Below are 23,368 nucleotides of genomic sequence, written 5' to 3'. Positions count from 1 at the left end.
GTGTCTTTCCAGTTACTCTAAAGCTGCCTAGAATACTAAGCCTCATTCCCACTCTCTCCTCCTGAGGAGCCTGACTTGCTGGGGGAAAAAAAAAGCAACCAAATGAATCAGTTAAGAAGGTGAACTTTAAACCAAAAAGAAGAAAAAGAATATACATAAAAATAATAAGAGTATATTATATGTTTATATATTATGTCTCTCTCTCTATGCATTTCAACCTGCTCTAATTCAGAAAGCTGAATGAACCTGCTTATTCTAGGCACTGGGGTACAAGGATGTAAATAAAGGCATTAGTGACTCATTTCTGGGACCTTTCCATTACAAGTTGTCGGAGCATCTTTTCTTGAATTGCAGAACCCAGGAGGGCTGATCAGGGCAAGTGAAAATCGCAGAAAAGAGAAGGAAACTCAAGCCCACCTTCAACAAGGCAGGTCAAGGCAGGCACAGAGAGCTGCTGCTTGCTGTGCTGTCTGGACTCAACAGGCAAGAATCTCAGCTTTTTTTCTTCACCTGAGAACCGTCCCTGGCATCAAGGTGTATAATGTGCTCACTCCACTTTTCAACAGTGGTCTTGGAGGAAAAAATTTTTTACTGTAAATAAAATATAATAGGAAGGCTACTATACAGCTGCCAGCTTTTATTTTGCCAAGTAAGAACATTAAAAACAAAATAGAATAAGGAAAAGAAAAAAACTAAGTTACCGTTTGCTGGTGTCATCATTTCATAAAAGAAGAGTTCTTTGTCTTGGCGTCTGAGAAGGAAGCACGGCTGGCGCCTGACCGCTGCCAGGACAAGGGAGCTGCCAGCCACACTGCACGGCTCCCCCCCCTTCCTGTCCCCGCAAATGTGTCCTCAGAGGCGGTCGCCAGGCCTTGAACTGGCCTTGGGAGATGGTGCTTTAAACAAAGCACCAAGATAAGCTCTTGAGGCCTCTCCCCACACGCACCCCCACGAATGAGTGCCGGGCTTGCTGCCGATTCTCAACCAGAAGCAGTTTCGACCCTTACTGAGCTGGGCTCAGCTAGCAGGGACAGGGCAAACAACGCCACCTCGTTCCTTGTCTGGTTTGCACCGTCCACCCTTGTTAAGGGATCACATTCATCGCAGATGAATGCATTCTACCCCCACAGCCAGAAAATGTAACATTGTTAAGTCCCTGAAGTACATCAATATTTAAAAAATTAACCTTTCTACAAAAACAAAAACCCCAAAAAACTCTCGAATGGTAAATGAAATGCTCCATTCAGGATGTTCCTATGCTTTATTAGCTGATCAACCCTTAATTCTTAGTCTATATCACTGGATAAGGACTCCAAATAAAGGGCTACAATACAATAAGCAGTTATTAGCTTTCTTTTAATGATGACATGTATCTATTATTTAATCAGAGTCCAGGAAGTAGAAAGTTTTAAAATAGAGAGGGAGTATCTGCATTAAATGAAAATCAAATCTTTCTACTTTTTCGGTTTGGATTGCACTGAGGTTTTACATGACGACTGAGTTCTGTATTTACCCTTGTGATGGAATTAGCAGGTGGAGAGCTGTTCTGCCCGCATCTGTCCATCCCTCACTACCTCCCTCTTTGCCTCCTTTTTCCCTTCCTTCCTTCTTCCCTGCCTTCCTGTCCTCTCTTTCTGCCTTCCTCCCTCTGTCCTCTTCTTCTTCCATGCTTCTGTTCTCTCTCCTTTCCTCTCTCATTTTTCTCTCTTCCACCTAACCACCTGTGTGCCTATTTATCATCTAACTTTCCATCCATCCGTCCATCCATCCGCTCACGCATCCATCTATCCATCCACTCATATATGTATGCGTGTATCTCTATCACTCATCTAAGTTCAAACAGGGGTAGACCAACTTCTCCGGTACCTCAAAGATATGCCTACTTATCCCTATTGACTTTTAAAAATAGAATGACTAATCTGTTTCTCTCTGAAATAGAAACTTAAATTCATAGGTTATGACCATCACATTTAAAAAATGTTCTAGCATGTGGCTTATGAGTGCCTGAACTTGACAAGTCCTGACCTCCTTGTATTAAGATTTACCCAGATTGTCTCAGGAGTCCTTCATGAGGGCCTGCGACACAGCTGTGTGTGTGTGTGTGTCTAAGCATATGTGTATATATAGACACATAGTATACACACATATATATGAAATGCATATATGTATGTATATGTGTGTGTATATATATATAAAATATTTCAAAGGCAGAGAGCAAGATAATTGATTCTAGGCCATTTTAACTGGGTTTCTATTAAGTTGAGCTATGAAACTGCCAATATTCCACCATTTTTTTTCACCATATAAAAACATTTTTTTATGGCACAGTCTAATACTATGCTCCCAATGAAATTTTAAGTTCTCAAACAAATGAACAAAAAAGGTAGAAAATAAAACAAACAAAACCTTTCTGCTTGTTGTTTCTTTGGCTAGGGGCACCTGTGCGGCTGGGGCTATTAGTGTCATGTCCAAAGTAGCTGACTTTTGGGGAACTTTAACGGAAACACGTGTCTTACGTGAAAGAAGAAACGGCCCCTGGTAACTATTAGTGCACCGGGGTAGCTGTGAGACGTCCGCGTGAACCACTGTCTCGCCTTCTCTGGCTCATCAGACGCTAGTTCCCTTCTGCACTAATGCGGGGGAGGTTCTCATGCACTGGTTGTTAGGAGATGTTAGAATGTTTAGCAAGCAAGACAAGCAATGACAAATGTCTGCCTTTCTGGAGAGAGAACATTTCCATCAAAGCTATAGACACATCATACACACATCCCCAGATATTTGTGGCACAAGTCTCTGAACAGGGACTATCCCCTCCCACCCCGCTTCCTGGTTTGGCTGCTCACAGATGCATCAACAACCAAGTCATAGAACACAAAGAAACCAAGAGCCAATCCATAAAGAGAAGCCTGTCCCCAGGCTTAATTCAAGCAAGCCATTCATCGAGCTAATGTGATGGTGGACCTGTCAAATCCAGAACACATCACAACACATCAGCAACACCAAGTGGCATGCAATGACCAGATGACCGTCGGCCTCACCGCCATGCTTTGATTGGTTCAAGCTCAGAAAACAATCCCCTGGGAGAGTTTGGACAGTTGCCTTTCTTTCCCTGAATCAAAGTGAGATTAAAAATGAAGATTTGGTGAAGCCAAGCGCTTACCAAAGGTTTCCTAAATGCCAGGGAAGTATGTCTGCCTGTTCCCATTAAATTCGTCAGTGAGACTGTAAAATTACCTAGTCCAGGCAGGTCTCTTTCTTTTGGGGAAACCTCTGCCCACACCAGATGGTCTTCATTCTTGGGGTCGGCAGTCAGAAACTCTTGGGGCGCTCCCACATAATCAGCATGTGATCATTTGAGCAAGAAGATGATGGGCAGGGAGCTGCACGGTGCCCATCAAGGACCTTCTGGACGGTCCGGAGGTTACCGGAGTGCAGTATTTTCCAAAGGTCCCTGAATCTTTAATTTGATGAGGGCTTAGTTTGTGCAGATACAAGGCCAAATTCTACCAACTGGGGACATCAAACTTCTTTTGCTTTCCACGTGCCTGAAGAGTGAATCTCATGATTACAAGTGAAGTTCACTGCAGTTTCACTTTTCATTTAATTGACAACCAGTGAGCATTACCAAAATGCCCTCAATTCCTGCTGATTCTGCTTCCTATCCTGAAGGAGTTTCTCTGGGTTAAGAAGTTTTACTCTTTGTCATCCTGCCTGTCTTCTAGACAAGAGGAACTGAGAATCTATTGCAGATGATTCTATACTGTGATCGTGAGAAAATAAATGATGACCCAACTGCCCTGAGATAAATTCTAGAAACTTGGCATCTTTCAGCTAGATGCAAGAGCTCTTCTGATAATTTCACATTTCCCTCCAAATGTGTGTCTTCTCTCGGAGGGAAAGGTCTTCTTTCTGTGTGCCTGCTTACTGAAAGTGCAAGTACCGCCATGTCATAAATATGTTTTGCAAATCGAACCAGAAATATCATTTTAAAGACTGTTTTCTGGTAATTTACCTATTACTGCATTTACCTCAATGCAATAATCCCATCTTGGTTGTGATACAGTTAAATAGGGCTAGCTAGTCATCAACTTCTACAGCAACCAGGAAGACCGAATGTACAGACTTCTTTGATGAACAGCAAGAGGCCAATTACATGGACAAAGTATGTTTAGGTGGTTTCTTCCACTGAAGCAGTTACACTCAAGTGGGAATTGTAGGGTTATTCAAGATTTACCAACCCAAGAATGAGGGTGACTTTCGGTAGGACACGCTGCCAATGAGAAATCTCAGTCGTATTAAAAATAACACAGTTTATACACATATTCGCATAGGGTGACCCCCAATGCAACAACATTTTAACTTAATTTTCAAAGGAATGCCAATAGAAATGGCAATTCTATCTAAGCATAGTATTAAATATTGTATTTTTTTTAAAGGTGTCTAGATTGGTCTTATTGAAGAAAACAGTTTAAATTATATCTTTGTAATTAACCTTTTTTTCAACTTGGGGGAAGATGCACTTATACTGAGAAGCAAGATAAAAATCCAAAGAAATAAATCCATTTAAAATTCTTATAATTATGCAGCAGGCTAAAGTCACTATGATTATAATTATATACAAAGTGGGTGTTTGAGAATTTAGCATCTAGAGGTATTTTCATAAAAATAATTAAGGGTTGGAGAGAACCACATCACAATGGCTACTTTGTGAATCTTCAGTGTGCAGAATTTAATAGCAATAAGAGTTCTCATTTGTGGAAAGAGCTCGAGGATTTCAAGATTGCCATCATTTTTATTAGCTTTATTGACCCACTCTAGTTTCCTAATCCGGTGTCAAAGTGTATTGAAGATGGTAATGTATGTAAGACATGTTTTGCATCTTGGCAACAGATTATTGGGTAACTGGGTAATTTCTGCATTTAGCTCTGTATCTTGATGGTGTTTGGATTTGTGTGGCAGCTCCCTCCAGCCTTGAGAACTCATTATGGCTGCTTAGAAGAACATAGTGCTGGTACCTGCACACAACCAGATAGCAATCTCCCTGCTAGCTTGCCGAAGAGCCATTTATCACAAGTGTAGGAATGGGGGTTTCAAAGTGCAGCTTTTGGGGTTCAGGAGTTGATTTTGCTTTCTTATCCCTCGGAAGAAATCCGCAGCTACATAGAACTCACAACACATCTCGTGAGAAATGGAATGGAGCCGCAGAGAAAGCACACCAGAGCAAACCGGGAGAGAAGAACTAAGTCACAACAGGCCAGGGAGGAAGGAGAACCAGAGGCTGCTGACACTTCCCGTTCAGGGGTCAAGTACATCCATCGCCTGCTTACCTGTCTGACCCAGCATGCCTCAGCCACACATGCAAATTGTTACCATTACTGTTTTATTCATGAGACATATTTTTAAATTAAAGGAGTCATTACCAAAAATAAGCACCCTCGATGACATTTGTGCATGCAGAGCTTCTGAACATTCACGTTTATGTCCTCAGAAAACAGAGCCAACGAGTTGCATTCAATATGGAAACGCACACTTTGTGTTTTTCAAGGCACCTACACAAAAATAGCTGCGGCTTTGCCATTTCAGAACCCAGGTCATCTGTTAAGCCTGGGTGATGGGTCATACAGCTCCCCCCGCCCCTATCCACTCTGCCTTCTGCGTCCCTGAAACCCGCTCTGTCCCTTCCACTGCCAGTCTTCACATGTGGTGCGAGTTACGAATAAATGCTGCCTTATCTTAGTCGGATCGGACACCGGGACGACCAAGACGAGTGAGTTGTCTTAGGAATGCAGATACATTTTCCCCACTCCTTTGTTTTTGATTTAAGAAATGCAGTGGAGGGAGTGCTTTCCTGGGCGTAAAATGTAAAAAAAAAAAAAAGGGGGGGTGGCAACAGGGTGCTCGAAATCGAGGGAAACCTGTAGGATCATCTTCTTGGGGTTTGTCCTACGAGTCAGATGAAACCGTGGCTGCTGCTTACGTGGAAGACTGTGGGAAGGCTCTAGGGGGACCATATGTGTGTGCATGCAAGGTGCACTGTTACAGGAATGGAGAGATTTGGAAAGCAACTCTACTCGGACCAGATAGCAATTCTGTGTTTCGGCAGAGAGGGCGAGCTAAGGATGGTCTAGGCTTGACTGTTCCTCCTCCCTCAACATGGCGCTGTTTCCCTTCATCGTGGGACCTGACGCACCGGGCGCAGCCTCCCCAGAAGTCATGCATTTGCACCAAAACTGGACGAGAATCTCGTCTCCCACCAGCCAAGTTCATTTCCAGGTGGCTGTCAGGCAGGAGGAGGGAGGCTCTTACCTGTCACTGTAGGCAGCGGCAGTGGCAGGGGTGGGCTGGGCGTAGCGGTACGCAGCGTAGCCACCCTAGAACGCAAGGAGAAATCGGGCTTAGGAACGCACGGGAGCCCAAGCGGGGACGCCCGATGGGAGAGCACATCAGAACAGCAGTTCCCCACATCCACCAGTCAACGTGGAGGTTAATGAAAGCTTAGTACCGAAGTGAAGTACAACACACACCAGAGAGACAGGGCTTGGACACCGACCCCAGCTGGGTGTTACAGGTTAGCAATCGTGAGCACACATATCCCAGAGGAAGATCCCAGACCCTTCTAAAGAGATGTGCTCAAGTGGTTAATGGGGGGGGGGGTGCCTTGGGGGGGAGGATTACCGGGGGTTCTTTAAACCCTCTACTTTGCTGAACTTTCCAGATTTTGAGAAAAGATTATGCTTTCCCTTTACCTATCTGCTACTAACTTACGTTTTATTCAAATACTCCTGGATTACTTCCTTGAAAATCCAATGTAGGCCCTCCTGTGTTGCATTTATGTTTATAAAAAATAAGATAACACTGCAATTGAAAGTTTATTAGCAATCTCTTGCACATGTAGCTGTTCAACTACTGAAGCAATTAAAGACGACTGTATTTAGCTTTCTGAGTGTTGCATAATTATTTAAAAAAATGGAATGGTGAACACTTCTTAAAATTCTGTCTTTTCCACTAAAGATGTCACACTGGTTCAGATAGGGAATTTGTTTGGTGTGGAAAATATGATAAAGCTTTCCAATTTGTAAATAAAATCATTAAGAGAGAAAAAAACCTGAAAAAAAATAATTAACATTTAGTTGCATGTACCAGCAAATGTAATTGTTCAATTAAGCAGAGGACAAGCAAATGGTCATATTCAAAAGGAATTGTGTGCAGTGGAGCATTGATTATCAAACTGTGAAAATAACTGAGCTTCTTGCTTAGCAGACCACAGCAATACATCAGCCACTGTTGAATGATCTCAGCAAAATTAACAAACAGGATCCAGTCTCTACTGATAACATGGGGGCCACTCAGGTTCGAATTAGAATTCACAGTCCCATAATCCTCTGGGCGAACGGTTCTTACCCTCCCCAGAGAGGGGCATCTCTGAAAAGACTGACGTGTTAGAGGACACCTAACGGCAAAGGCACTCCCTTGTCAGAGGGGAGCTAACAAAACCATGAGGTTGGGGGGACCTCACATTTAGCTCCACGAATAGGAGAGAGTGGGACAAGGAGATCAATGCTGCAAAAAACTTCTTTAAAAATGTAGACAAAGTGGTCTTAATAATTCATTTCTACCCTCTTCTGGCAACAGCTAACTTTCGGGATAGATCTGCCACCATTAATGTAGCAACTCAAAAATCTAGTCTATCCTTAGAGACACTTGTTCTTTGGATCAGCCCTGGAGAAGGCACATACATCCAAGACACCTGAATGACAGTCACCCATCCTTGGCAGCTAGTAGTACAAAAAGGAAAAGAAAATAAGTCTCCTTTGAACAATAATGTGGAGAAAAAAAAAAAGAGGTCTTAGCCAGACACCGCCTGGTGTTCCAAACACCACATTCTCTAATTAGGAAATGGGGAAACTCATTAAATGTACTGAGGAGTTGTAAAACCAAAGCGGTTGTCACACCAGCACCAAGCTCAAGATACAGAATGATGGGCTTAGGGGAAATTAGGTCACCAGATTTCTGGAGTGTTCTTTTTATCGGCTTGTCCATCTCCTTGGCTTTCATGATATGTCCAGAAAGACACAGGTGTGCAGGTGTGAGTATTAAACAATGAGGTAGAGAGGGGCTGAAGTTGGCGTTTTGATTGCTAGGAGGCACTAACTGCCAAAGCTTTCAGAGCTTTGATGGAGACAAAGTGTGTGTGTGTGTGTCTGTGTGTGTGTGTGTGTGTGTGTGTGTATTTTTTTCTCTCCCAGAATAAAAAGCAAAAGCCATTGCAAATGGTATTTGCATCAAGGGCTATGTAAATCGATCGTGATTTGGTGACTGAATTTGGGCCCAGCAAAGATTTCTAGCAACAGCCCCCTTGCTAAAATCCCTTCAGCTCTGAACTCTGTGTCCCCAACTTCTGTGATAGTTTCCATTGGTGAAAGTGGGCAGTAAGTTTGATAAGTGTAGAGACAACAGCTGTGGTGGAAGTAGCAGATAATGAAAATGAGCATCACCGATGGCCAGTGGATATTTATTGTACACACAAACTGGATCCTCGTGCACAACGGATGTGCTGGGCTGTGAAGCTTTGGGAAGGACCACCCTCCATGCTGTTTTCTTGCCCATGTAGAGAGGGTGTGTGTTTTTATGCAAGACAGGTGCAAACGGTCAATAGCCTGACACATGTCTTTGCCGTAGGAGTCTGTTTATGAGCATTCCCTATTTAAAAGTCAAGGTCACAGTTTGTTGAAGTCTGTGGAGTCCACAGAAAGACTCTGACCATAAGCCGCGGTCACCTTCCTGACCAGCGGGCCTGTTGGTGATGACGGCAACACCCTACATCCGTGCCATCCAGGACAGGAGTCCGGTTCCTAGGTGACCATCCAACACCAGAAACATGGCCACTGAAGCAAACTGGATTCTTACTTTGTTTAATGTGAGTTCATCTGAATTTACATGGAAAGGGCCACATGGGGTGGGTGGCTTCAGTCCGGGACAGTCCAGGGCTACAAGATTGGCACATAGCTGGTAAGCAGAAAAAGGATTAGGGGGATTGATACCACATCTCTCACTGCATTGTTTTCCTTTGCTATTTTTCTTCTGTATGAAATCCGTATTAGGGGCATAACAGAGTTGTGCATTAACTCAGTCTATGAGTGCATACACTGTAAAATGATCAAAAAATACAAATTGCTTTAATTTGCCTTGCTAACAGGTGACTCTAATCAATTTTATTGCTCTATATTTTGCAGCTCGCTGAGCATAGCCAGAGCGTCTCCAAGGTTCTGTGCTAACGTCTGAAAAAAGAGCGCTCATTTCCATTTCCTGGCACCGAACGATGCTCATGGTGAAACTAGTCTTCCTCACTTTAGGACAAAAATGCGTCCTTGACAATTAGATCTTTCCCACCATCAAACCAAATGACAGCACAACATAGTTCTGTGTTCCGTACTCATAAAGCATACTCCTATAGCAAGCTATAAATGAGGCCTTATATAAAATAAAAATTTTAAGTGGCCAGAGTCCGCACCCTCCCCCCCATACCTCTGCCGCCACCACCAGACATGGTCACAAAGACCCTGACTCCTGTTGTCTGAAGAATTTCATTTGGTAGCAAATGTCCTCTGGAGTTGGACACATTACTGATGAAGGACCTTGGATAGTGCTCCAACAAAGCGTTTTCAGAACTGTGCTTCGTGGGATGCTAGCTAGGCATAGGAAAAGGAACCTTTCCCAAATAGGTTTGGAAAGTGCCAAGTTAAATGAAAGGAGACTGGCCACTCCATTTGTGGAACTTCCTAAACCAATACTGCTGAGCACTGTAGATCCGCAGTGCTGCTCAGTGTCCTTTGACAAAGGAAATCACATTTTTGAGCTTAGAGCTTACTTTTGGACAAAGATGTTCTCGTGTCCTAATGGTGAATGACTTAGGAAGAGAAGCAAAGTGTTTGTGTGTCATGGGGGACGGGGGGGAGGTAGAGCTGTAGTGAGAGTGTGTGTGTGTGTGTGTGTGTGTGTGTGTGTGTGTGTGTGTGTCCCTGCCTGTTCCTGAGAATACCCAAGGATCTCGCTTTGTGCCAACCACAAATATACCAATATGCACATATATATCTCAATATGTGATTTACGAAAACTACATTTACAGGAACATTTGCAAAATGAAACACTTCAATAATCACTCCCTAATTTATCCGCATCATACACACTAGCTGTTTCTGAAGTATGGCAATGAAAGTCAGTTTTCTCAAAATGTAAAAATAAAAGTTGATCTTGGGAATTTAAATTATTTTGTTCTCTCTGAGATCCAAGTACCCCTTTTTCATACAGAGTTCTCATTAAAACTTGATGAATTCTTGCAGTTAAAAAATGTACTTTCTTAATGGACTTAATACAGAACAAAAAATGAGAATTGCATGTTACAGGAAAAGCCATGTAATCAAACTCCCACTGATCATCCTTAGCTTTACATTCTTCCTTCATTTGATTTGACAGTTTTAATGTTGGTTACAGACCATATTGGGAGACTCGGCCAGCTACACTCCAATGGATGTGTGGGCTCTTTTTTCTTCCTACAAATTGGTTCATTTGGGGGTTGCTTCAGCAGTGAGTAATAGGGTTGAAAGCTATAGCAATAGGTGTGAAATAAATTTATAAGCAGCTACAAGAAAGCCAGGGAAAGTCCCGTTAGCTGTGAAGACCCTCAATGCTGGATGAATACATTTTTCTTTTAACCATTCCGGTTGACTCCAGGAACCGACTACAAAATTACCCAGATAACTGATGACAATGAAACCTTGCAATTCTTTTCACTGAACTTATATTAATTGAGTGTAGATACATTTTAAGCCAGGAAATTTATCGCCAAGTCAGACCTCCACTTGGACACACTCATGATCTAGCAAATAAGGGAAATCTTAGAATATGTATCTCTATTCTAGAAGCATTCACATCGAAACTGGAAAATTCAGTTAAGTCTTTCCTCTTTCTACGTTAGAGAACAGCTCCCCTCCCCAGAACTGTCTTGTTAGTAGGATTTCACATCAAACCCACAACCGTAGTGAGGAGCTTTTCCACCAGTCGGGATTTCATACCTGCAGTAATTTATTGCCATACACAGGCTCTTGATACACTACTCTATAAGGAAACAGAAATGTAATGTTTTCAATGCAAAAATTAAATAAATAAAAGAAAATGCATAAGTCAGACAGAAGTTCCAGAGCAATTCATTTACAAGTTTGCTTCTCTTAGTTCACTAAGATCTGAGAAGGACCCGTCAAACCCAGAGAAGAACGAGGTATCCGTCGGCAAGTCTCTGTGACCCAGGGTACCGAGCAGGGGGAGGTGGTGATCAGACGGAACTGACAGTATCTGCGTAACCTGTGTTTACTCTTAAAGAGAAAAGGATACTTTCATGGCTTCTTATCTTTAGCATACTGCAACAGTTCAAATGAACTATTTCACATTTCTCTGCTGATCGCACGATTAGAATTCTCTGGAATACCTGAGGATTTAGGTTTGATGCCTGATAATTGAGGCAGTTAAGATTATAGTACAGAACAACCCTGACTGTATCAATACCTTTCTTATCCCTGTAGCAAATGCACAACTTCTTGGTGGGTGGTCGCCCCCAGGGTGAGTGACCTGCCTAGTGGCCCCTAGCCTGGCAGCTGGCTTCCCCTGCAAGCAGGGTCCCAGGAATAAGGACTTTCTTTGGATAAGCTTTGCTTTCCAGCTCTCCGTGTTGAGATCAGGGGGATTAAGACACCTCTTTAAGATCCATGGATGGTACAATGACACCAAGTCAGAAAGAGTTGTCTTTAGCCATGGAGTCCGCCAGAACTTGTTACAACAGAATTTAAGAATAATATAAATGTGCATTGGAATTTCATCGAGATGTATCTGCTAGGCAGCCTCACGGCCACAGACTGTGGCAAAGCTTAGGGCTTTCCTATAAAAAGGGAACGTGGTTAAGATTTCTATCATGTATCAGTGTTTCTCTCGTTCTCTCTCTTCCCTCTCGACCTGTCTTCTCTCTTCCTTCCTTTTTTCCCCATTTCTCCTCCACCTCACCCTACTTTCCACTGAGTTAGTACATTCTTTCTAAATGGCTCTATTAGAGACGTCCTTATTTCCATTTTCAAAAGTATCTTTTGATCAAATGTCATACCCGCGGGCAGCTCCCTGAGGGGGTGAAGGCACGTGTGTGCCTAAATGCACACTTACTGCCAGCAACATGGCCAATTCGGGTCTTGTGAGACCCACAGCTTTGCCCCAAACAGGACAGATTACTTTGTAGGTCCAGGGGCCTTGGCCCTTCTACGTCAACTTTCTAGCAGGTTGTCAAGATCCTATGGATCACTTCTCTTATTTTATTTAATTGTTTTCTTTAACCTGATTTCTTCATGAAAAAAATCATTTCAATGTGCAATGCTAAGTGATAACAGCAAACTTATAGATTTGACATGTCAGTTATGTAAGCTAAATGCCTATCTTTAGAAATAAAAGCATGTGTGTGTGGGGGGCATGTCCGCAGGTGGAAGGGACTCAGGTAATGACCTTTTATACCATCCCTTCCGACCTGAAAACCTGCTACTTCCTTTCTGATGAGTGGCCATCCTCACTGGGCCTGGGCATGCCCCCTGGAGCCAGACTCCATGCTTCTCCCACAGGGCTGGGACCCTGAACAGGATGCTTCTTCTGTGCCCTCAGCCCAAACGAGCTGCCCTGGGTGTGGCCTTAGCTCCCGGCTCACAGCGTCCCATGTCCCATAACAAACAGGACTGCTCTTACCACTTGGGGCATCTTGACCACTGCTCCTTCTCTCCCTTATCCTCTTTGAAATGCTGACGCAGGAGCTCATTCTACATGGGAGGCAATGGCTTGCCCTTGGCGGGGGTCTTGCCGTTCCTTCATATCCTCTGTGCTCTGGTGGGACGGGAGAAATGCTGGAGGGCTCCCCCATCAGGGGGGAGGGACAGACGGAGCAGGGCGAGGGCAGGTGCGGAGAAAGCAGGTGCAGAGAGGACACTGCGGTCTGCTGGGTGGGTGAGCTGTGACCGCCGCCTGGGGACTGGGGCAGGAGGAGTGGAGGACGGCCCTGCCCGTGTGGTCCTCAGAAGTAACCAAAGCTAGCAGCTCAGGCTCCACCCAACGAAATTAAGAAGAATCAGAATGTTTAAATCTATTAGAGGCGACCCATGTATGTAACGCATCTACCACAGGCCCCCGGACCTCTTGGGATTGCCCAACCCTATTTACTGTGCACTGTTTTTAATGAGATTGAAGGAACAAGCCAGAAGCTTCCTTACGTACCTTCCTTCCTTTACTAGCACATTCTTTCCCTCGCATTCTTATCCATGAACCGTGTTCCTCATCATTTATTTAGGAAACGGAGCACTGGGGACATTTCTAGACATCAGGACCACCAGCACCTCAAGGGAGGCAGGGGTGGCAACTCGAAACAGCACTTTGAGACTGTCATACACTTTTAGCCAAAACTGTGTGCCTGCTCCGTAGACTGTAAGAGTGCAGGGAATATTCTCTCATTCCCTTAAAGTCACACAAGGCCATCGATGAGCCATTGTTCTGCTACAACAGGTGGTCTAGTTGTCGCCGCACCTGCGGACACCCCCCGCCCCCCACCTGCAACAGTCTGAACCTGCCACCTTATTACACGGAGCCGAATACTCAGGAAACTCTGCAAGGTGTGAGCTACCTGCTTGGAGACAGGACAGACACATGTGCTGGGTAAAACAAGGCTCTGAGTTCCTTTTTCGTAAGTTTTCCTGTCCCTCGACTGCCTATCTGGAAACACCACCTGAAAACTCTTCTTGTTACATAACATGAAGAGTGGGAAAATGAGATCATACTTTGTTTTTGGTAGAAGAGCTTGCAAAGAACTAGAGAAAAGGCTTTTTAAATCCTGACACGGGGAAGCACTGTGTGGAAGAGACACTGTCCCCTCCCATAATCCCTTCACGCGGGGCACCCAGCCACCTGGGGGGACTGCAGCACTGCGCCTGGCTGGCTTTGCCCAGAGAAGCCGAATTCGTGGGAAACAAAGCCTCTGAAGGCACTTAGAGCACAAAGGGACTTTTTTGTAGATTTCCTCCCTCAGTGGACTCTATCTTCCCGCCTTAGTCTGGAAGCTGGCACATTTGCTCCCTTCGGAGTGTCTCTGCCCCCTTCATTGACCTTGCTCTCATGGACTCTCCTTTGCAGTCTCCAGTGCCAACCGACAGTCACATATGCCCACTACTCTGCCTAGTGCATTCTATCCCTTGTCCGGGAGCCTGCATGCCCTGCCTTCAGGCAGCCCCTCCTTCCCGCCTCTCAAACATCTGGGAGGCAACGGACGGACAGCCAGTGGAGGCATCCACAGGACAGCACAAATTAATAATTCAAGAAATTGCTGTCCTTTTACAAATGAGGAAACTGAGGCACAGAGAGGTGGACACTCAATTAAATGACAGCTAATATGATATTTCTGTTGTTCGTTCAGCTTATTAACATGTAGTTCTTTTTTCCCACTGGTAGGTGTTGAGGGGGATAGTATTTTGATGGTGGTTTCTTTTTGGTAGTTTGTATTGTTTCCTCATATTTCCATCCCTTCTCTTCTCCCCATTTCCCAAATTAAAAAACAAAAGGCCTTAAACTCAGGTTTGCTCTCTCCAGAGGCTCTACTGGGGAGGGTGAGGCCAGTACGGGGTTTGCTGTGTTTTGAAGAGTGTGAGTGGGCTCCAGCTCCTTCTCTCTATATAAGGTTTGAATTGGAAGGTTTTTTAACAAGAAGATATTTGAAGGCATGGATTAAGCTATAAAAAAAAAAAAAGAAATTGGTTGTTCATTGGGTATCTGTTGTTTGTTCATTATGAAAAAAAACTAACCCCCAGATGATAATTAATGTACTTGGTACAAGGAGAGCAGAACTCAACTCCATGCACCATTGATGGAGATTAATACCAGGTCTCAAAACTGTAATGATTTGAAATTCAAAAGGAGGAAAATTAAATAACTAGTGTCTTTCCCATGTTCTACTAAATGATACCAATTTGGTCAGAAGTGTGGTTTTATTTGTCTTTGTTATCTAGTCTATAAGCCAACAGCAATGATTTCAGTGAACTTATGTGAGGTCATACGGAATAAAAAAGTATGTGATTTTAAAAATACCTACCCCCAATCCTGCCCATCTATTTTAAATTGTGTTTATTCCAAGTGATTTTCCTAACATTGCAGCTAATATCATAATGCAAAGAATATGTACCTTTAGATCCATTTAGGCACGTTTAATTATGGTCCCCATAATGAGAAGCATCCTACTGTTTCCTAAAAGTGAAAAGCTTAATAAAGTGGTACAATTTAATAAACAATTCTAAATTTAACAAACAATCTAGGTCAGGTAATGGTTTTGGGCAAATGGGAGGAATAAGGAAGGGAATTAGGGTTTCATGGTCAAGTTGGAACACATTTTGTTAGAGATGTTTCTTGCTAAAATCACGCGGAGGGAAGAGAGGGTCCTTTCTAGAGTTGTTATTGTGAACAATTAAGTGCATTTATAAGAAAGTGTCAAAAAATTGGGGTGCCTGGTTTGCTCTATCGGTAGGTGTCTGACTCTTGGTTTCGGCTCAGGTCATGATCTCCTGGTTCATGACTGAGCCCCACGTCAGCTCTGCGCCGACAGGCGGACAGCACAGAGCCTGCTTGGGATTCTCTCTCTCTCCTCTCTGTCCCTCCTCCTCCTTCTCTCTCTCTCAAAATAAATGAATAAACATTAAAAAAAGAACATCAAAAAAAATCAGCCATGAAAATATCTTTTACCCCTTTGTAGCTGGTAATGACAGCTGTTATGATAAAAATTACACTGGAAACACACAGCTATACTGAAAACCTTAGGGAGAATTATTTTTTCCTGTGGTGGGGGGTGGGGAGAGTCTTTAGTTTGACTTGAGAGAAACGCCATCTCTGTTAGGGGGCGTTTGCAAGTATTCTGAAGTTAACACGGAGGCAATCCACCCATCGACAGCCCAGACGGCGCTCGTCAGCTGCGGCTCTTCGGCCCTGCGCCCGACCCCTGCCTCCAGACCACGAAGAGGAAACTTGCAGCAAACTTGTAAACAGAATGACTCCGGGAGGAAACGGGGGCGGCATGCACGTTAATGGATACTTACATAAATGTCTGCACCATAAAATCCATCCTGGTAAACAACACTGCGAGGGTGCACACACAAAGAAAAACATCCATATTAGTGCATTTCCCCATGCAGGCACACCAACCCTGCACTGGCCACGTTAGTCTGGTCACAGGATCCAAAACACAGGAACCGAGGAGAGTTTTCCACATTGGCTAAGGAGGTTGGAGACAAGAGCGGTCCATCGGCCTGAGAAAATTAGGCTGGGGCTCGGCGTCGGCCCCGAATCAGGACGTGGTGGCGTGCCCCGTACCAGACTTCCCGCTCTTTCAGGAGGGGGTGCAGAAATGCAAGGAGAATTTCGGTTTATTCTAAGTGGCCTGGACAGACAGAGCTTCCCCAAGGGGGAAGGACAGACACACAGATTGTTCTATTATCAGTAGGGGTTGTAGCTGAAGGAATTTAGGAGACCTGGATAGTCCAAATGATTCCAGAAAAGTTCTAAGCTCTTTCACACTCCAGTATTATATTGGTCATTCCACGTGCCACTCTTTCTTGGTAAATGTAGGAAAATAACTGATTTTACGTGTGTATGTGTGCATGTGTGTGTGGAAGATTATACATGTTTGTATGTATGTGTGTGTTCTATGTGCACGCATGTGGGTGAATGTGATACTGTGCACATGTCAATGCATGTGTGTATACCACACCCATGTGTATAAGTGCATGTGTGTATGTGAGCACAGGTGGATAATGTGTTGAGCGATACTTGCATATCTGGGGATGTATGTGGGCTCCTATGTAGACATGCATGTGCATACATGCACCTGTGTGTACATTTACATACATTATATCCAGACCCAGCAGGCCCCACATCACGACCAAATAAGCCTGGTCTCACAGTGACTCTGTCATCCTCATCACCTAGTCATTCCAGAGAGAGGGGACTTCATAGGAGGGAAAATGTATCCTGGACTTCTCCACAAGTTTCTTCGTATACCTCGAGTGAGACAGCCAGGAAGAGAAGCTTACAGCCGTGGGATCATGGGAAGCTAAGTTAAAATTCCTAAGCATTATGATGGATTTAATGAGGAGCACGTGTAGCCTGCACACCTCACAGGCTTTCGGGAGGATCACAGGACATACTGACTATAGAAGCGTGCATTTCCAAATGCATGCTTTCCACAGGACGGTAGTTGTTATTAATAACCTGCCCAGAGATCTCCCCGTGGAGATCAGAGATGATTTATGATCCTGGCAAAGGACCAGCGAGCCCCACTGTCGAATGGAGCAGGGTTCTGATGGAAACACAACTTTGATTACCAAAGGGTTCCAGCAGGTTTCAGGAGGAGAGCAGCAGACCCACGTGTAAGCCAAGCATATCAAGCCAAAGGGAAGCACTTAAAACACACACACACACACACACACACACACACACACGCACGCACACGCACACGGCTGTGACACGGGTTTGCTGGAGGGCACTGAAGAGTGCTTCTCAGAGCTTCTCAGACTTGACTGCCCAGAACCCAAGTACCATTATCCTTAAACGTGACAGGGCCTTGAGGCACTAAGGAGGTTGGTAGGATTCGCGTTTGGCTGTTTTCATTTTGATCCGAGGGGGCTGCGGCGCATGAGAGCACTTGTCAGACCCCGTAAACCCTAATCCAAGACAGTGAGCGGGGCAGCGTCCTGAACTATGCTTTCAGCATTTCCAGCATGAAAATATAGGGTCTGTGGGGGGTCAGAAAGCAGGGCCAGCCTCTGCCCACAGGGCTTGACACAGATCTGAGGACACGGAGGAGAGTAACAAATACTGAGTCTGAGCTCCGAACCTCAGAGGTGAACCGGGGAGCCACAGCAAGACCATTTCCACATGCGCCCCATTTGTGCACGCTGCCATGTCTTTGCACATGCTATTCCTTGTGCTGGGAATGCCTTTCCGCCCTGTGTCCTCCTCCACAAGCAGGTCACCACTCAAGAGCCAAGTCAGATGGGAACCACACGGGCATCCGTCACAGCCTCATCAGTCAGTGGCTGTGAGCCCTTGGACTCCTCGCTCACTCAAGCTCCCGGACTTTCACACACTGGTCTGTAAAACGGGGAGAGAGGCTGGTAAGCGCTCATCCCGAGGGAAGATTCGGGGCGTTGATGTGACCAAAGTGATGAGCGACGGGCTCGACATCTCAACACAGAGAGTCATCGGGGCATGAGCAAAATACTAACATTTAACCACATACCGAGGTCTATTTAAATGTGGGAAGTAATGTCTTTGTCTACATATCTGTGGAGGGGGGACCCAGTCTGTAACGGCTCCTCCTCCTCTGTGAATGATGGAGAGCTGAGTCCGCCCTAGGCTTTGGTGGTGTTCCCATGCACACCTGGTGTAGACTCGAAATGTCTGAGCCTAGGCTGTGGCTGGTAAAGCCAGGTCGGGTTCTTGTGCCTCATGGCCAAGTGTGTGCCTCTGCCTCAAGTGTGCTGCCACCAACTCCCAGAAGTGAGGAAAGAATAGGCCGCTGATGCTTGCCTTTGTAAACGGGGCGCCGTGCTCCTCCCTCCACTAGGGGCCGTGGACAATCACTCTGGGACTCTGAGACGGAGAACTGGATGGAAAGTGGGATCTAACATCTTCATACTGACAAGCTCAAAGAAACCCAAGGACAAGTCCCATTTTTCTGATACTGACACGCTTACTCTGCTCCTACCACTATGCTAAGGCGCAGCCCTGCCACAGTGTGTCCCTCACTGAAGCTGCCCCTGGGGCTTCCAGGGAGGGACCCGCGGGTCACAGAAGGAGTGGGGCTGTGCAGCAGGGGTGAGCGGAGCTGAGCAAACGCCTCGGAGATCTCAAAGCCTCAGGCAGGTGGAGAGGTAGGAAGGGCAGGCCAAGCAAAGGGAAGAGACTATGCGAAGTGCAGGGTTCAGAGGCTGGCAGATTGGGCGGGGCTTCTCTGAGAAAGGGAGTCAGGAATTTCCACTGCTGTTCTAAACCACATAGCCCAGGGGGCGCTCCCTTTCACGGAGTGCTACCCCTGCACGCTTTGGAGGGAATGGTGGAGAGGGTGAGTGATCTATTTTCATGATCTAAATACAAGGAACTGACATGGCTGTCCTCATAAGGACACCAATTTGTGGGCTCCTGGTTTCACCAAAATGCTGTTTTCCCTCCTAAGCGACTAGTGACAGTGCAAGCATCAACATGCCTAGTCCTCACATTTATACAAGGATTGCCACAGCTCAGTCCCTGGTCTAAGCATTCTGGGCTCAGTATCCCATTTACCTCCCGTACTGCCCCAGTTAGCTGGAGAATACTTGTCACCCTTGCGATATAAAGGAAGCTAAGCCGGAGAGGGCGAGGTGCTGACAGAGCCGGGATCCCAGTCCAGGGAGCTCTGGCTGTGCAGTCCACGTCCAGCTGCTGGGGGGGGGGGGGGGGGGGGGGGGGCAGTGGTTGAAGTTTAGCACACGTGCAGGGTCACCTGAGGGCTTGTTGAAACACAGGCTGGGCCCCACGCCCAGCCCAGAGGTTCTGACTCAACAGATTTGGACGGGGGTCTAGGAATTCCAATTTCCAACAAGCGCCCAGTGATTGGTGCTGATGCTGCCGGCCCAAGGGCGGGCAGGCCCATGGCTCCACGCAGCACTGCCCGCCACGTGCTCTCTGTCTTCACATGTGTGATGGCACTGAGGGTCAGCCCCCTCCGTCCTATTCTAAGCAGGAGCTGGCTAAAGGAAAGCTCTTACAAATCCTCATGCTGGTTTCCAGGAATGTGTCCAAAGGTTTTTTCAAGCTCCATGGAACAGGTGCACATAAAATATCTCCTGTCCCTGGAGGGAAAGGAGAGCGCAGTTGATCTAGTATGCATCTATAGATAAAGTAGCCACGGCCCCCTTGCAAGAGAAGAGGCTGCCGTCATGTCATGCAGCGGACAGGTGTGGTCCAATTTCAGTGCAAAGGCAGTGAGTCTAACCCGGCAAAGGTAACTGTGCTCCTTGTCAGTCACTCTGGGCCTGCAATATGCTTCTGGAAGAACATTGCAAATGCACATCTCACTTTCCTAGAAAGGTAATAACAGTGGTTAAATATTTGGTTGAATGCAAGCAGGGAATGACTGCACTACAGCAAATTAGTTTACTAAAAAAAAAAAGAAAAGGAAAGGAAAGAAAGTATAGGATACCCAAACCATAGATCTGTTTGTGTAATATAATCAATCCCCAGCACAAACGCATTTCTGAAGGAGAGGTTATTTACAACTGCTCTACCTTAGTGCCCCTTCTAACGGGAAAGTAAATTAAAATTTCCATGCGCTTAAATCTAGCTGGGTTTGAGTAGATACCAGACGGGCCCACTGACTCCCTGGCATTTGTGTAGAGCCGTGTACGTGCATGTGAACATACGTGTGGGCACACCGCTGTTTTCCGAGGGAAAAACCTATTTTTAATTAGATGATTAAAGGCATCTGTGACATTCTACTCCCCTTCCCCTGAAAAATTTAAGAACCAATGATTTATAGTTTGTCTATATATGCATTCAGTTTAGACACTTTTTTTTTAAAATGGTAGAGTTGCACTTGAAAACTGGCTGGAAATTTGAACAAGAATTTATACCAGAACCAAACACACAAACAAAAAGCTAGAGAGAATTCTGGAACCTATTCTGATAATATGTGATGATGGCTTTAGTTCCTAGTATTTCTATTAAATGACAAAAGTCTTCAACAACAGACAACACAGTCTGAGGATTAGGCATTTAGAAATTAAAACCGGAAAGCAGGGTTGATCTCCAGTCCGGGAGGCACATATGCACAGCCCTGGGGCTGGTGTCAGAGGGTGCGGCGTAGTAGCCGACCGGAGACTGTTCCCAAGGGTCTGTGCGCAGGTTTCGTTCTTGCAGGGGCCAGCTGTAAGAAGTCTTCTCTCCCCTGGGAGATTACCTATCTTTCCTACATACAAAGTAGCACGGAGTCCACTCAAACCACTTCCCAAGGTAACTCTGAGAAGCTGTACACAGACGTGTCCTAATTTCCTGCGAAAAGTGCAGAACATCTTGTTCAAAGATACCCAGAGAACCAAGACCAAAGCCTTATAGCAGATCTGGATGTTTGACTTAGAAAAGTAATTAGTTTCAAAATATACCCTGATCCTCTATTTCAGTGCCCGTGTCCCCATACCATTCGATGTGCTTGGTATACAGTAGGCACTTGGTAAGTAGCTGCTCAATAGTGAGTTGGCTAATTAATTAAGAACAAGAATTTGGTGAGGCCAGTCTCAGGGGGTTCCTCTGGGAGGGCCCTGGGGCTTAGCTGCTGTCTTCTAGTATGAGATGTTGTACTGAATCTGGTGGGTGTGTCTCCAGTGGGCTTACCCATCACCTCCACCCACGGATCATCAGGTTGCGGGATCCCTAGGATGGCAATGACACAATTGGACACTGAGGCTTCTCTATCAAAACGGACTCCAGGATCAAGTGCAAGGAGAAATACGGAAGACCTGGTCTATTGAGCGCTCTCAGAGGCCATTCACTAATTACTATTTTATTTATGATATACAGAGTCCATAAGCTACTGAAGTGCCACTGTCCAAGGTCAACTCTGTGACATGTGGGGAATGCAAGTCTGTGACTGCAGGTGCCTGTCAGGAAGGGGCCGACACCAGGTTTCTAACTCATCACCCATCCTCACTCACTCTTGTTGATAGTCAAGAGTGAGTTGGTTGGCTCAGTCTAGGTTTTCTACTCATTCCTGTGATCCTTCCTGGGTTCATACAGAACCCTCTCCCCGAGGGGAAATGATCACATTTTAATGTCCCCAAAAATTGCTTTTTAGCTATGTGAGGAAGAAGAGAATAAGGCCTCTCCACAACGTGTGCTCTTTACTTGCTGGGAGGGACTTCAGAAAATATGAGGAGGTGGAGGAGAAAGCCCAAGAGGTGAAAGGAAGTGGATGCAGGAGAAGGCATCCTGGGGGCCCCTCCTGTGGGACTGCGGTGCTGCTGGGCACCTCCAAGGGTCACCCAGGACTCCATGAAAATAGCCATGGGTGTCTGTGGGACTTTTTTTTTTAGTATCTTGGGAAAACAATAAGGAAACCACACATGAGCACAGGATAAAAGGCACATTCTTCGTAGGAATGTAACTAACAAAGTATATTCATATTGCAGACTTCATGAAGAACAGAGGTTTAGATTGGCAGTTAGATAAATCTTCCAAAAGTGACAAATGGAAAATAATAATAAATGCAACTTGCTAGCTGACATCTTAGAAAAGATGGAGATCACTGGGTATGAGAGAGAGTCACAGACTGAGAGATCACCGTAGCAGCTTAGGAAATGCTTGGACAAGTGCATGCCACATTTCTTCCTTTCTTGAAAGGCTTCTCTAAAAACCCAAGCTGAGCTAAGGCGCCTTCCCTGGTGTTGACACAATACCCCACCTTATCACTTATCACATTTACTGAAATTGTTAGCTTATATGGTGCTCCTGCCCCTAATGGGAAGAAACTCCTCTAAAGGTGCAAGACAGATAAGAGAGTTTGGCTCAACTGCACCAGAGTATAGCCATTATGGAGATCCAGAAATCTTCCCGCAAAGGACCTCAGAGACAAACAGCTACAGGAATTCCACACCATCTGCTGGATCCCCTGGATCCGGATAGTGTCACTTCCTGGAAGCAGGGACCTCCTACAGCCTCTTTGCGATTTGCTTCCACTCAAGCTCGCGGCGCTCACTACTCCTCGCCTCGTCTTTCCCCACACCTCCTGCAGCCTAAGCCAAAGAGCAGAGGAAAAGGGAAACCTCCATTTACCATGCTGGGTTCACACTGGTTCATTTGATGCCAGCGCGCTCCAGGCACTTTGTAACACAGCGAAACACCCTGGCTGAATTTCCTAATTTCAACCAGCACCTGGCTCTCCTAGAATGGGCAGACAGGGGCACGTACACCCCAGCCCTTCCTCTCCCTCCCTCCTCCTCTCCCCCGCCGCCCCGTCACCTCTTCCTCCTGTACTGAGAATTTCATCTCACTGTTTAGTGTGGTTTCAGGATTCCATCAGAATATTACCAGCAAAGAGGTACAACGTACCATTACAAACAAAATGATTAGGAGTATTGCTGGAATATTAAAATTAAGTCACGTCTGAAGCAGTCACAAACACATTGCTTCACCATTTGGAGATGCCCGCGCATCTCCCTGGTGAACGTGGCATTAATTAGTTATGCACGGTTATTCCCGGCAAAGAGCACGTTCATTGGAAGTTAGA

The 23,368-nt window shown here is 45.4% G+C and overlaps 1 protein-coding gene across 1 annotated transcript in view; it reads right to left on the bottom strand.

Annotated features, from left to right (window-relative positions):
- RBFOX1 (RNA binding fox-1 homolog 1) overlaps positions 1–23,368 on the bottom strand; it is a 330,067-nt gene that overhangs the window by 29,552 nt on the left and 277,147 nt on the right. The window contains exons 11-12 of the mRNA XM_029949680.1: positions 11,073–11,115; positions 6,307–6,371 (exon numbers count right to left, since the gene is read on the bottom strand). Of these exons, the coding sequence (XP_029805540.1) occupies positions 6,307–6,371; positions 11,073–11,115 (108 nt within the window). The remainder of the gene's footprint in view (positions 1–6,306; positions 6,372–11,072; positions 11,116–23,368) is intronic.

Source organism: Suricata suricatta, chromosome 8 (genome assembly GCF_006229205.1).
Source record: "Suricata suricatta isolate VVHF042 chromosome 8, meerkat_22Aug2017_6uvM2_HiC, whole genome shotgun sequence".
NCBI classification, from domain to species: Eukaryota; Metazoa; Chordata; class Mammalia; order Carnivora; family Herpestidae; genus Suricata; species Suricata suricatta.
The sequence above is the reverse complement of the archived record's forward strand: the minus strand, read 5'-3'. Positions and strand labels throughout refer to the sequence as shown.